We start from the raw sequence: 15,880 nt of genomic DNA, 5'->3' as shown, positions 1-15,880 counted from the left end.
GAGTGGGTACTAGACTAAGAAGTATATGTTCTGCTTTTGAGTAAACATACAATGGTCAAAATTTTCATCTACACTATTAACCAAATAACATGATTTTGGTAGAAATGAGCTCTATGTAATTCATTTAAAGTGAAGACTTCTCCCATAGGAAACCCAAAAGAAGGGTCATGAACCTCTGCTAAATGCATTGATATTCTTCCATTGCCAACCCAGTGAGTGTTAATAGCAGTGTGGCCCTGCTTCTCCAGTGGTGGTGGCTACAAGTCCAATCTCATTCATGGACAGAACTCCATGAATGAGACACCTACCCAGCCGGAACACAATGACTGCCATGTGCTCTTCTACTTGCATCTCCTCTCCTCTTTTCTTCTCTCCTTTCCACTCTTAATTGCACTTATGTAAGCATATGAGACTTGCCTTGCTTTATAAATACAATATAGTCCAGAAATAAGCTTTCAATTATTTATCTGTGGAAACTGTTAACCTGTATAACATTAATTAAAAAGTAGATTTCTGAGCCAGGAATGGTGGCACATGCCTATAGTCCTAGCACTCAAGAGCCAGCCTGGACTACATCGTTAGACCCTGTTTCAAAAAAAAAAAGAAAGAAAGAAAGAAAAAGAAAAGTAGATTTCTGAAAGATATTAAAGATATTTTTTAATATTTTAAAGACCATACACTAGAAAGAAAACATTTCCACTTTGCTAGCCTATACAGTAGCAAGTGCAAGAGTTACACCTAGATCTCTGAAGTTGACCGAATTTTCTTCCATACTGTTAACTTCTTAGACAACATTTGAGAGGCATTTTAACTCAGACTCACACTTTCATTAACCCATTTGTGTGCTTCATATATTCCAATTGATAGCAATTATCTGAGAAGTCACGTTGCCCTGCCCCCACCGAATAGCTCATCCCTCAAAATAAATGTACTTTCATTCCTGTCTTTTCAAGTAAATTAAATGCCTTTAACTTTTACCCATAGCTGTGATATCTCTAATCTTGTAACTTTCCTTTTATGTGAAATCTTACCAAAAGTTGTGACAAGACACCTGGGTTTTTAGTTTTAATTTATAGGGTTTTTGTCTAATTTTACCTGAATATCTAGTGTTTTGTAACACAGTAAGTTCATCCAGTCGAAATTTGATGAGGCCACGAAATTTCCCCTCTTTCTTGCTTACTACATAGCTCCTACCAGGAATTTACAATTCCTGGTAGGTGTTTCTAATGAAGAGAACTGCTTAATCCAAGAAAGAGAACACAAGGAAGATGAAAATTAAGTACTAAAAATTCAGAGTACTTTGAGATACAGTGCCTGAGATAAAGACTTCTCTCCATCCCCTTTCCTACACATTGTAAAATATAATACAAAAGTAAAGTCACAGCTTTATACATGTTTTCAAGGAGATAAGTCTTATAACACACTTGCTGTTGAGGAAAGTTAAAATCTTTCTGGCCCTTTACTTGAAATTTCGGGTCTTCATTTTGTTTATCTTGTATGCATGTTGGCCTCAAACATATACATTAGCCAATTTAGATTTCAAATGAGAGGAGTGGGTGTGGGTGTGTGGGTATGTGTGTAGCAAATACGTGATTTGTTAAATCTAGGATCCATTCATTCTCTGACTCATGTGTGCTGCAGATTTTTTCCAGTGTCTGATACATAAAATAAGTACTAAGAGCACAGGTCTGTGAGGGTATTTATGAAAGGAAAATTATGCTATACTGGAACAGGAAGGGTCTTTTATGAGGCAGTGAAACCTGTATTAAAAGCTAAAGCATGCAGGAGGTAATAGGCAAACAGTAAAGCAAGAATGTTCCTAGTAGTAGGAATAACATGCAAAGCCCCTGCTGTCAGAGGGAACATAGTCCACTCAAGGAACTGGAAGACTCTTAGTGTGGGGAAGGAAGGACCACTTAGAAAGGGGCGCTGGGGCCCAAATGTTGGTGGGTAGAGACAAAACAGAAACCAGGGAGAACAAACTAGGAGCTTACCGTACCATCCAGGTGAGAGATGATGATGGCTTGAACAGGTAGATAGCAATGAAGGTAGTGAGAAGGTATATTTTGGAGATAAGGATAACAAGACTTACAGATGACTTGATGTGAGTGCAGGAGAAAAAAGAGAAATTGAAGATGGCCCTTAGATTTTGGGCCTGAGCACAAGGACAGATTATGATGCCATTCACTTAAGAGGAAAATACTGAGAGGAGTAGCTTAGGGATGAGAGAAGTGAAGAAGTCTATGCTGAGCATCAGTTCAAATGCTGTTAGATGTCCAAGTGGAGATGCAGAAGAGAAATCTAGGTGTGCTTGGCCAGAGCTCAGGGAAGAGTTCGGGGCTAGAGCTGTACTTTTGGGGCCATCAGCACATGGCTATGATTTGAAGCCATGGAACTAAATGAGAACACCTAGGAAGAAAGTGCAGATTGAGAAGAGGAAGTGATTCAGGCCTCAACCCTTGGACATGCCAACATTTTGAAGGTCAGGCAGTGAAGTAGCACCAGGCAGAGAGGAGAAGCCTGTGATGCGTGATACGAACCAGCGGGGTATAACAGCCTGGGAAGACAACATTTCAAGAAGGAATATCTAGAGCTGATGGGAGGGTGGAGTGATATGGACAACTATTGGCCTGGGATTTGGCAGTGTGCTAACTGGTGACCTTGACAAGTGCTGTTTCAGTGGAGTAATAGACATGGAAGCCTGATTAGAGTGAAATCAACAGCAGGTAGGAGTTGAGAAACTGAAATCAGGTGCTTTTAACAAGAGTTTTACTGTAAGAGAGCAGAGAAATAGGGCTTTATCTGGAAGGCAATATGAGATCTAGGATTCTTTTTAAAATATGTGATATAACCTTCTATTTTACTAATAGGAATGACTGAGTAAATACAGAAATATTGGTGATACTAAGGAAAACAGGAGTAATTAAAGGAACAATGTCCGTGGGTTAGCAAGGGGACATGGAATTGAATGCAGTATTGCTGTGTGCCAGTTCAGGAACTCTCTTACCTGTGCATAATGATCCTGCACCTGAAAATAAGTCCACTGTGCAAGCCTGCAGTTCAGTTCAGCTGACACTTTTTTTGTGGTACAACTTTCTCAATGAAGGAGGCTTACCACACTCAGAATAGCCTAGCCCTGATCTATTGCCCACAGAGAAAGCTGCACCTTAACTAGGAGCATTGACTGTTTGTCCATAGAAACAGGAAGGAAGGCAGAGTATGTGACCCTGATCCTAAAAAGCTGAGTGGTAGAGTAGGCAATCAGTTGAGCATCGAGTGACACAACTAGTATTATTTTGTTTTTGTTTTTACTAAGGGTAGTTATTATTAAAATGTATCAAGTTTAATAAGTGAGGGAGGGAGGAGGGAGGTGTTGATTTTTATCAAACAACAACAGTTATTGCAAATACTTATTCAGGAATTGCTTGCCCATTGAGGAGGTGGTAGGGAGATTGAATTCCTGAAGGAATTATATAAATATGAAGGAAATATATAAATATGTAAATTTTGGCAAGCTTTGTATTTTATAATTATCTGATTTGATGAATAAGTTTAACAAGCATAGACTAAAATGTAGTGATGAGTCCATAGTTGTTCAAGAAACATTTATTAGGCTAGGTCTTTGATGATACCAGTGGTAAATAAGGTCAGATTCCCCAGAGGTTACTGTGACCCTTATGTGTCTTCTCTTCTATCTATAACACCAATCATCAAAATGAGAAAGGACCATAATACATCAGAATCAACTGGCTGGTCTATCACAAACCCACCATCTGTTGGTGGTAGTGAAGCCCTGAGGTCTGTCTATCCTTCAGGTAATTCTCATGGAAGCTGAAGTTTCAGAACTACCAGCTTGGATAAATTCATTTGGTGGCTATCCAGGATTTCCATCTGCCCTAAGTGTCTTTGTGTTGATTTCTGTTACCCCCAATTTAACCCTCCAGGTTGTAGGGAAGCTATACTCCAAGTTTAGATTTTCTTCAGTTTTTCGGTAATAAACACCAACATTGTTGATCTGGCCACAGGTCAGATACTTGAACAGATTATCAAATTGGAGCAGCTTTCCAAACAAAGTATAGGAGATGAGTTTTCTACAAGGAAGACAAGAGGGAAAAATGGGGTTGATTAAAGATAATTCCTAAATTTCAGAATGAGGTAGCAATTAAAGACCATGAAGCAGTAACTTTTATTCCCTGTGCATCAGTTTCTCTTTCTTGGATAGATTTTATCATTCTATGCCCATAGATTGTGGCTGTTAGAATTTGATTTCTGCAGCAGAAATCAGTAATTTGACCATTTGTGGTAGATTACAACCCTTTTTTTGGCTATTGACTTTGAGCCTTGAGATCTGAAATAGTCCCATATTCAGAAACTGAGTGATAAATAAAAGAATGAAAACATAGAGGCCATGTGGTTTTAGATAAATTGGAGTGAGTAAAGAAAATCTCTCCACTCCACAGTTATCCAGCATGATGAAGGAGCAATAAGATATAAATGCCTTTAGCTGACTTGGGGAACTTTGTGCTAGGAAGCTGTGGCTCAGTGCTGAGTTACCATGGAAAGCTGTGAGAGCTACTTCCGTGATTTGGGATGAAAGCTACAGCACAAGTGAAAAGCATCTAAAGTAGAGTCATTTTAAGATCTTGTTGGCCCTGGGAAGTCTTATTTTGAAGGAACTACTTCTCATCAGAGCAAACATAATAAATAGATCTACATACCACATTACATATTTTTGTTGGGAAAAAAAAAACATTGAAAGCATCTTTTGTATTTATCTCTTAAGTTATTAGTCTATAAGGAAATCACTCAATTTTAATTGGTTGTGATTTCTCAGCATTTATGCCTACTTCCAAATTCTTATGAAGTCATAAAAGATAACTGTATTAAATTGGATGATTAATGAAAGTCATCATTCTATTCTCTGGACATGAATTTAATCAATTTTTAGTTTTTATCTCAAGGTTTTAATCTCTCCCTTAACATTTTTTTCAGGTCTCCATATTTTCCAAAGCCCTAAGTTCATAGGCCTATTTTCTTTGCTTCTTTGTGATCAATAAGAAAGCAGCCCTGATAAGAGGTTAAGTGCTCAATCCAGAAAGGACTGTGTGCTGCATTAAAGAATCAGAAAAGTCTGCTACAATTCCAGAAATCAAGAGACTGCTGAAGCAGCATTTGTCAAAATGTTTTTTCTGACTCAGGCCTCTCCAGAACCGTGGTCTTCAAACGGTATATTGGTGACCAACAGCATTAGTATCACCTGGAGCTTATTAGAGATGCAGACTCTCAAGGCCCACCCCAGGCTGTCTGAGGCATAATCTGCATCTTAACTGGGTCACTAGATACCCATTAGAGTTTGAGAAACTTTGTACTAGTTGAGAACAGTAAGCCTCAGTTCTGGTATACATAAGAATCACCTGGGAGCATTGGCAAGCCTGATGTTCAGTTTGTGCCCAGACCATCTCTGGAGGTGTGATCAGACATCTGGGTTTTTAAAGCTGCAGTGTTTTCAGTGTGCAGTCCACTGTCCTACAGCAAGGACACCAAGGTTCCATACTGTTTACCAACAAGTGCAGTTCAAGAAGTCATGAAGGTGTTTTGTGTGTTTGGACCCTTCATATAAGTAACAATTTGGTAATCCTTGTGGGGAATAACCTCTTTCATTTTGGCAATTGAGTGCTTCTGCTTCTTTCAGGACATGAGGCCCAGTTGTCTAAATTCCAGATATGTCAAGTTTCATTAATACTAGAGATTGTTATTTCTAAGCAATAATCCAAGCTGGAGTTATGGGCCAGAAGTGGTCTTCCGTGTAAAATTTAGGTGTGGTGAGATTTGCTTACCCTGTTGAACATTAAAACACAAAGCTTGCTTATAGCCACATGCTCAAGATGGAAAAAAACAGGGGAGGGGAACTGTATAGGGGGTTAACTCAGGGCCCCACAGTTGCTAGGCAGGTGCTCTACCACTTGAGCCATGCCATCAGCCCTTTCTGTATTGATTATTTTTGAGATAGGGTCTTGATTTCTGCCCTAAACAGCCTGCACCTCGATCTTTCTGTTTGTACTTCCCCACACAACTTGGACAATAGGCACATATACAGTATAAACTGTACTTGCAGGTGACACAGTGCCTAGTCACAGTAGAGCAGATGCCCGTGAAATGGTTTCCTTTTCTTTCCCTTTAACTTTTACATTCACCCATCCTGCCCCCTTAGTCTTGTGATGTTTTTTAACTCCACAAGATGCAGTCACGAATTTTCCAGCAGATGCTAACAATAAAACATTTATATTGTCCTTCAAAGATCATAAATATTCTGTTAGTTAATAAATATCCTTCTAATCTATATTTTATTAGTACTGTAACCAAGGAGTAGAGTTGGTTAGGGTTTGGTTTCATCTAATTTTACCTAGAGTCCTACTACTATATCCTTTGATTCTAAATCCCATGATGAGAATTAGGGTCTCATCACACTTCAATACCATATTAGACATGCACCTCAGAAAAGGCCAAAAAGTTTTAAATACTAGCCATTTATATATTGCTGCTTAGTTTATACTAGTTAAGTCAGTGACTTATCTTATTTCAACATCAATTTAACCATTTGGAAACACAATCAATTTTAAGTGTATATTATTCTGTCCATAAAAATGAACAGATTTTTTAGAACCTAGATCAGAACTCTACACCTAGGCAAGAATGCTCCTGAAACCCTTCTTTCTTAATCTCCCAAGAAAGTTACCTGTGGCTGTACATGTTTGTCTTTGGGCTTCCTCTGAATGGCTGTGACATTCTCTGTAGGTTTCACACAGCTTAGTCTCCAGTTATAGATAGTTTCATATCCAGTAATTGTTCCCTTAGTGACAGTCTTGCCACCCTGAGAGTGACTTTGCCTTCCATAGCTCTTGTGTGCCCTCAGACACGAGAGGGCACACGAGATATGGGAGAACAGAGAGAAGGCAGCTAATGAATGCATGATATATTCCATCACTTTCCATTTCATCTTTAGGCTCCATTTCTTTCACGATAATCAAATATGGAATGTTATATTTGCATTAAATCATTTTGCTTTGTTCCAAATTAGTAAAAACATTATAAGACATCAATCTACTGATATATTTCCACCTGAATCATATGAATTCATAGATCTTTCTGTGTATCATTTTACAAAGAAATGGACTTCAGTAATTTTTTTTTCAGCATAGCATCTCTTTTTTGAATTATCAACACTGCTTCATTGCTTACTGAAGGAGGCTTTCTTTTATCTTAGGTGTTTTTAATTCTTATCTACTGAATGATTTTCACTAATGTGAAGTTTTCAACTCAAAATGTATTCTTTTTTATTACTAGTGTTATTATTACAACAGTTCTATACCTCTCAGATGCACTTCGTAAGAACTTCTTAAATGAAAACTTTGATTATAAGGTAAGTATCTGTTTAAATGACTGTCTGGTTTGGGCTAAAATATTCACACTGTATTTTAGGAAATTAATTTACTTTCTTGGGTCATATTAGTTCTAACTGAATAATAGTAGAACCGCTTTATTATGTTTGCAAACAAGTTAGGGCTAATGAATGATTATCACCGTAGTGCTCAAAAGATGACAGGTCTTCATTGTTACTACAAATTTAAATTCTTGCTCTTTTCTGTATGATTCTGTTGCATGATGAAAGGGGACTTAAAACATACTGTTTTTAAGACTTTTTAAAAATAGAGTTTCTATAAAAGAAAAATTTGCAAAGTAAACACTACTCCCTTCTCTAAGAGCTTCCCAGTTTTTAGAATAAGGTAATAAAAAAATATGGTATGTTAATACAGTTCTTTCAGTCAGAGCTCTTTGCACATCTCTACTATAAGGTGATATGCCTGGATGCCTATGAATTGTTCATTACTGTTTTTCAAATGGCAAATGATAAAGGGTGAATATAAATGGGTGGTGCCTATAGTGGCTTCCTTTCTCAATAATGATTCTGCTTTGGCATCTTTACTTCCTATTTTTTGAATAACATTTTTCAGATTGAACATTTAATAAAATTTCCTTATTGAACAAGTAGAATATAAAAAAATTGCCAAGGAACTTGGCGTGGTGGCATAATTTGTAATCTCAGCACTCAGGAGGCTGAGGTAGAAGGATCAAGAGTTCAAGACCAGCCTGAACTACATAGTAAAACCCTGTCTCAAAAAAACCAGTGACTGAGGGTGTAGCTCAGTGAGAATGCTGGCCTGCCTAACATATGCAAGGACCCTGGATTTAATCTCTAGCACCTCCAAAAAATTTTTTTTAATTTTGGTGGTTACATATTTCTCCATATCATAGCTTATGATATATTAAAATTCCATAATCAGAGCTCTACTTTTTAATATTTAAGCTTTTTCTACTATTTCATTCTTACAAATTACCCTTTTTATGTATATTCTTACAAAATTAAACTTGCACATGTTCCTAACTATTTCTTTGGGTAAATATTTGTTTATTTGTCTTTAATTTTATATGGTATCATTAGAGACATAGTTTCCTTCCATTATGTCCTACACATTTTCTGGTAAATTTATTTCAGGAAATGTTATTCTGATGTCTTTCTTATTCTGTATTTGGTGTAAGAAAACTTAGACTCAAAAGATTTGCCTGAACAGGGAATTTTTAAATACTGTCTGAATTTAAAGTATTTAGCATATCCAAAGAAGTGTATGCATTTTTTTAAAGTTTTACGTTAAAAGGAGTTCCAAAAATGAATTCACACAGGAACCATGTAACCCATCTTATACCTCAGTTTCCCTGGAGATATTCAGACATGTTGTAAGAGAAACAAAATATCTGCCATTTAGCATATACCACAGAACTCATGGAGCAGGGGATTCAGCTTTGAAACAGTACATAAATAGATAGTATTTAGTTAGATTACTTCTTTGTGACAGAAATTTTCTAGCATGTACTATATTAAAGTAAAAGAATAACATAATGAACCCCCATGTATTCACATCCAGCAATGACTGACACATAGACAATTTTGTTTCAACTTTACCCTCATGTACTTAACCACTTTGGAAAAAAAATCCAAGCTATCATATCACTTCACCTATAAATATTTGTGTAACACACTAGTATTTAATATTCTCTTCTTATTTTAGATCTGGGATTCCTACTTTTACCTCGCAGTCATTTTTATAAACCAGTTGTGTCTGCAATTGGAGATGTTCACACCTTCCAAAAAGAAAAAGGTGTTAGAAAAGTAAGTGCCAATGTATAATCAGGTGGGAAATGGTGCCTTTAAAGAGAGTGTAGTCCAAATTATTTATGAGTCAGAATGTCCAAAACTGGAAATCAAAAGTAAGAAGCAACGACCAAAAGGACAAGAAGCAACTTTTATGGAAATTTCAATATTTAGAATTTTGTCCTGTCTTTCAAGATTAAAAATTATCATAGAAGCTAAAAACCATAAGACAGATCTGTTTTACTAAAATATTTGTGTAGAGATTTTCATTTAGAGGCTCTAAGACATGTATATTAACATCTTTAAATTGTCTTGCATTTTAATTCAGAATGACACATTGTATTCTAAAGACTCATGAGCACTTCTTGGTTCTGGAATGTTTGTAACAGTTGTGAACTTTGTTCTGTTTCAGGTATGGTGACATGCGGGTGACAATGGGTTGTGAAATTTTCAGCATGTGGCAAAACCTAGGTAAGTGAAGGAAAGAGAAGCCACCTCAATTATGCAGCTCATTTCACTTTTTAAGTATGCAAATGGAGAATAGCATTTTACCAATGACAGCATTTGAAACCAAATGTCTAAATCAATAAAGATATCTATAGACAGTAATTGACATGTTGGCACAGAAAAAGGTTACTACTAAATTTTTAAATTGGTGTCTGTCTGAAAAATCAGCATACCTTTGTGTATTTCATTATTAACTAATGATAAATTTTAGAATTTATCATTACTCTGGCATTATACACATTATTTCTAGCAGTGAGTTAACCTTTCAGAATTTTGTACCATAATAACACAAAATTTCTGGAACTTTGAATTTAGGCTATGAATCATCATAAGTTGAGATTAAGCTTCATGAAACATTAACTTCATCATCACCACTTCAAAAAACTTCAAACCATTGACCTGTGTCATAAAGAGTATAGCCAAAGGATTTTAAAAGCATCTGCAGTTGCTAAGAGACTGTTAGAACCAATTTTGTTAATCTGCCATATTAGTCCACTAAATTGATGGCACAGATATGGTGAAAAGAATAATATTTGGAAAATAAATTGTTTTAAGTTTCATTGGCATAGAGTCATATGACTCTTTTAGAGAGTCATAACATTTAATTTGGTGTGTTTTCTATGCACGTTTTTAGTGTTCATTAACTATTATTGCATTTAATTCCTCCTCATGATTTATTAAAGTGATTGACCTTTTTGAACTGAATATGTAATAACCTGAGCTATCTTCTGTCCTGGACTTACCCATGCAAGACTTGCAGATGGCAGGATATGTTTTCTGTCAGTGAAAACAGAGCCATTATAGTTTTGTCTGAATTCCTGTTTCAGAGTGATTTTGAACAGAACATGTACACCCTTCAAAAATACATAGAAATTTAAGGGAACCTCACTATGTATAGTTGAACCCTGTGTTCAATGCTTGCTGGTGATGTCAGAAAAAAAACGAGTTTCAGATTATGAAAGGCCAGCCAAAAGAAGTCATGATCTGTTTTAGATTCAGTTCATAAATAGCACTAAATATTTGTCTTACTTGGAGAGTACTCTTAGTCTCTATGTTTTGTTGATTCTTTGTGTCCAAGGTTTTTTTAAAAGCGCTTCAGGGACCTTGTAGTGTCCAAACTGCATTAATTTAGCAAGATATTTTTCAATGAATGCTGCATTGAAATGCTTTTCTAAGACAGTTGTGGTGGTTTAGGCTCTTTTTAGAGCCTCACTAGGAAACTAGGACAGATTTGGTTGAGTTTTCAGAATATTTATTAAAGACACAGCAAGTCTTCTCTTCTGAACTTTGCTGTGTATGGACATTTCCTCACAAATCTTCATCCAGGCCAGGATAGCTATGCACTTAGGCTCATGTCCCGTGTTCTGCTAAATAAAGCAGGCATACTTCACAGAGTTTTCTGTTTTGTCTATATGTGAAATTACTTTACTGTTTTTCTCAGAAATCTAAACATTTTAGGAAATCTCTGGAGCACATAGATCCCATGATGCAATATTCTTAGAATGGTGATACTCAGAGTAGACCCACAAAATCAGTCTCACCTGGAAGCCTGCAAGAAATGCATATTCTCTAGCTTTAGCACAGACCTGCTGAATCAGAATGTCTAGGAGGGGGCCAACAAACTGAGTTTTAACAAATTTTCAAGGTGATTCTTATATACTTGACTAAAGATGGAATAGCACTGCTGCACACAATACTAACCCCTTTCCTTGTTGTTCCAGCCCTAAAGACTATCTCTAGTGCAGTCTAGGACTGAGTTCTATTCAACTTATTATATTCAACTTACTAATTCCCAGCATGGCATAGTTCAAGTGTAGGATGAGTGTAAATTTTCATTTCATTTCTTGGTTTCTGTGTTAGTTCCCTAGAGTTGTATCATGACTCTTCTGAGACTTCCAAAACATTAGGTGAATTTTAAAGGTCAGTGCTAGTGTACAACAGCTAGAATTGGGAAATATTCAGAAATATACAGTGCAAATAATGTATACACATGTATGTAAGTACAAAAATGATACCTGTTAAAACTGTTCCAGGAATCGGGGGAGGAGGGTTGAAGAAGATTTGTGGAGGCGTGAATTCAAGTATGATATACTTGATACATACTAAGAACCTTTGTAAATGCTGAAGTGTATCTCCACCCAGCATAGCAATAAAGAAAAAGTGGGGAAAAAAAGAAAATAAAGGATGGATTAGGGTGTGAAACAAAGAAATTTTAAAACCTCTTTTCCAATGTACCTTTTTACAAAATGATTAGAATAGGCCTTAAGTAAGCTTGTTATTTTTAAATATCCAGATATACTAGTTATAATATATTAGCTATAAAATATATTGGTTAAAATATCAAGATGCATTTATGTACCTATTAACATGTCATATTGAGAATTTGAATGCTAAATGAGAATTTATACATTTTCATATTATAATGTAACAGGTCAATAAATTCAAATTAACAAAGTTCATGAAATAAGTGCTGGCTATGTGCAAGTTATTTTGGAAGACAGAAAAAAATAGTCCATACCTATTAAAAGTTTAGCTTATTAAAATCTTGCATTTTAAACTTTTTGTCTAATATATGTGGAACCAGGAAAAAGTCTCATAAAGACAGTTACCATACTTTAGTTAAGCTTTTATATGACTTCATAAATCAAGACCCTCAATACCTTTTAATAGATACAAACAGTACTTTTTGAAAACAAGTTAAGGGGAAGTAATGTATAATGTCACTAAATGTCCTTTTTGCCCCTTGAAACATTTCATTTGGTGTAATTTAGAAACACAAATTTTAACTGAGAAATATTTTAAAATAATATTGGTCATTGATGTTGAATTCTGACATATGCTAGAAATGAGATGGTTTCCTCTATTCTACCAAAGAGAGTGGGAGGCACAGGTAATTTAGTAACTAGTCTGCTTCTAAGAATAAAACTGAGTAATTTTCAAATCCAGCCACTGTGTCCCCTAGACTTACCTGTGATCAACTTCCTAATCCTATGGGATGTAGAACTGCTCAGGTTTCCAGTGTGTCTGAATCAGACGTTTCATCTTTGTGACTGATACCTAAAAGAAACTATTTAAAGGAGGAAAGGTTATGTTGGCTCACGTACTTGGAGATTTTGGTCCATGGTTGACTGGCTTCATTTTTTCTGGACCTGCGGTGAGGCAGAACATCATGGCGAAGGGTGTAGTAGAGCAAAACTGCTCACCTCATGGCAGCTGGGAGTCAGAGAGGAGAGCAAGCCTGTGCTAGTGGGTTTCCTTCTTCTTCCCTGCAGGCTACAGATGGTACTACCACAATCAAGGCAGGTCTTTCCCTCTTAGTTAATCATCTCTGGAAACAGATACATCCTGAGGTGTGCTTTATTGCTCCTAGATGTCTCTCAGTCCAATCAAGATTAACCATCACACAGTATTATTCTTATTTTTGGTTATGGTTTTTGTTTTGTCTTGTTTTTGAGACAGGGTTTCACTACCCTAGCCTGGCCTGGAACTCACAGTCCTGCCTCAGCCTCCCGATTGCTGAGATCACAGTCATGAACCATTACGTGAGCTTTTCAGTGTTATCTCCAACCATAGTCATCAGACTCGGAGATACTCAGTTTTGTGTGCTTAGAGTATTTCATAATTTATCTGTGATATTAAATGGCTTTTATAATGACGACCTAAATACAGAAAGCTTAAACTTTTTCCTGAATAAGTGAGTATATATTTGAATCCGCTAATATGTTAAACCCACTGAACTAAAAAGCGAGTTCTAATTTCACTTCCTTTCTCCTCTCAGTGTTAGAGCTTTTGAGCAAGCAGGGTCATGAGCACCCATTTTCCTCTTCACAGAAATGAATTGGTGACTCTCTTACTTTATGCCTTAGTTCAGGAACACAAGGCCTGGTAGGAATCATAGGAACAAAACAAAAAGGTTTTATCTACAAGCAACAAGTGGGACCCTACAGATAAACAAGGCAGGACTTTTCTTCCCTGTGAGAGAGCAGTGGTTCCTGGGGACAGAGGTTTGAGTTTCATTGGAACTTGAACTTGCGATGCTTGTCTCTCATTTGGACCAGTGGATACATTATTCCTATCCTTGCTTATATCAGTTTATTTTAAAACTACTTTGTTATTGTTGTTGTTTTTCTTTTGTTTTGGTTTGGGTTTTTTGTTGTTGTGCTGGGTGGTGGTCATTGTAGCATTTACAAAAGTTCTTACAATGTATCAAAATATATCATACTTGAATTCATTTCCTCAGCTGCTCTCCTCCATCCTCCCTCCCCTGATTCCTGGAATAGTTTCAACAGGTATCATTTTTTCATTTACATACATGTGTATACATTTTTTGCACCATATTCATCCTCCTACCCCTTTCCCTGCCACCACCCCCTCCCATCGGTGCCAGCCCTCCCCCCCAGAGCCTGCTCCACCCTCCTGTTCTCCAATTTTATAGAAGAAAAAACATAAAAGATAAAATGATAAACATGACATTTTTGCTAGTTTAAGATAAAGATAGCTACACAGGGAGTTTCACTGTGCTATTTCCCATGCATATGTGTATTACAGCTCCAATTGATTCACCTCTTCCCATCCTCTTTACTCCTCCCTAGTCTCCTTCCCATGGTGGCCCCAGCCAGTTAAAAATTTCTGTATTCATTCCTACACAGTGAGTACATCAGCCTCATTCAAGTTTTTGGTTCTCTTCCCTTGCCCTGTCCCTCCCTTGCACAGCCTCCCCCTAGTGTGACCCATGTCCCATAACATTGCTGCATTTGTTTTAGGTCTACAATCCGCATATGAGGGAGGATATGCGGCTTTTGACCCTCTGAGCCTGGCTAACTTCACTTAAGATGATGTTCTCCGATTTTATCCTTTACCTGTGAATGACAAAATTTCATTCTTCTTTGTGGCTGGGTAAAATTCCATTGTGTATAAATACATTTTCTTAATCCATTTGTCGGTAGTGGGGTGTCTTGGCTGTTTCCATAACTTGGCTATTGTGAACAGTACTGCAATAAACATGAGTGTGCAGGTGCCTTTGGAATAACCTGAGTCGCATTCCTTCGGGTATATCCCCAGGAATGGGATTGTTGGATCACATGGCAGGTCTATGTTTAGATTTTTAAGAAGCCTCCATACTGTTTTCCATAGTGATTGTACTAGCTTTCATTCCCACCAGCAGTGTATGAGGGTTCCTTTTTCCCCACAGCCTCACCAACATTTGTTGTTGATGATGTTCTTAATGATAGCTATTCTAACAGGAGTGAGGTGGAATCTTAATGTGGTTTCGATTTGCATTTCCTTTTATGGCCAGGGATAGTGAGCATTTTTTTCATGTGTTTTTTAGCCATTTGGACTTCTTCCTTTGAAAAAGTTCTGTTCAGTTCAGTTGCCCATTTCTCTATTGGGTCGTTGAACTCCCTGTATATTCTGGTTATCAATCCCTTGTCTGATGTAGAGCTAGCAAAGATTTTCTCCCATTTTGTGGGTGACTTCTTCAATTTAGAGACCATTTCTTTTGTTGTGCAAAAGCTATTTAATTCCATAAATTCCCTTTTGTCAATCCTTTCTCTTAGTTGCTGAGCTACTTGAATTGAACTAAGGAAGTCCTTGCCTATGTCAATTGCTTCCAATGTATATCCTGCTCTTTCCTGTACTAGCTTCAAGGTTTCAGGTCTGATATTAAGGTCCTTAATCCACTTTGAGTTGATACTAGTACAGGGTGACAGTTTTCTGCAGGCATATACCCCGTTTTCCCAGCAACATTTGTTGAACAGGCTATCCTTTCTCCATCATATGTTTTTGGCACCTTTATAAAAAAAAATTAGGTAGGCATAGCTGCGTAGATTGATTATCTGGGTCCTCTGTTCTGTTCCACTGGTCTTCGAATCTGTTTTTGTGCCAGTACCATGCTGTTTTTATTGCTATGGCTCTGTAGTATTGTTTGAAGTCAGGTATTGTGATACCTCCAGCATTGCTCTTTTTGGCTATTTGTGGTCTTTTGTGTTACCAAATGAACTTTAGGGTAGATTTTTCTATCTCTGTGATGAATTGAGATTTTGATGGGAATTGCATTGAATATGTAGATTGCTTTTGGCAGGATAGCCACTTTTACTATATTGATTCTGCCAATCCATGAGCACAGGAGATCTTTCCATCTTCTGTAATCTTCTTTGATTTTTT

General features: G+C 36.9%; 1 protein-coding gene across 5 annotated transcripts in view; it reads left to right on the top strand.

Annotated features, from left to right (window-relative positions):
- Dock4 (dedicator of cytokinesis 4) overlaps positions 1–15,880 on the top strand; it is a 433,717-nt gene that overhangs the window by 352,192 nt on the left and 65,645 nt on the right. For all 5 annotated transcript variants that reach the window (XM_074065045.1, XM_074065044.1, XM_074065046.1 and 2 more), the window contains exons 28-30: positions 7,345–7,420; positions 9,126–9,226; positions 9,621–9,679. In XM_074065045.1, coding sequence (XP_073921146.1) covers positions 7,345–7,420; positions 9,126–9,226; positions 9,621–9,679 — 236 coding nt within the window. The remainder of the gene's footprint in view (positions 1–7,344; positions 7,421–9,125; positions 9,227–9,620; positions 9,680–15,880) is intronic.

This window comes from Castor canadensis, chromosome 2 (genome assembly GCF_047511655.1).
Source record: "Castor canadensis chromosome 2, mCasCan1.hap1v2, whole genome shotgun sequence".
NCBI lineage: Eukaryota > Metazoa > Chordata > Mammalia > Rodentia > Castoridae > Castor > Castor canadensis.
This window is presented reverse-complemented; position numbering and strand designations above follow the sequence as displayed.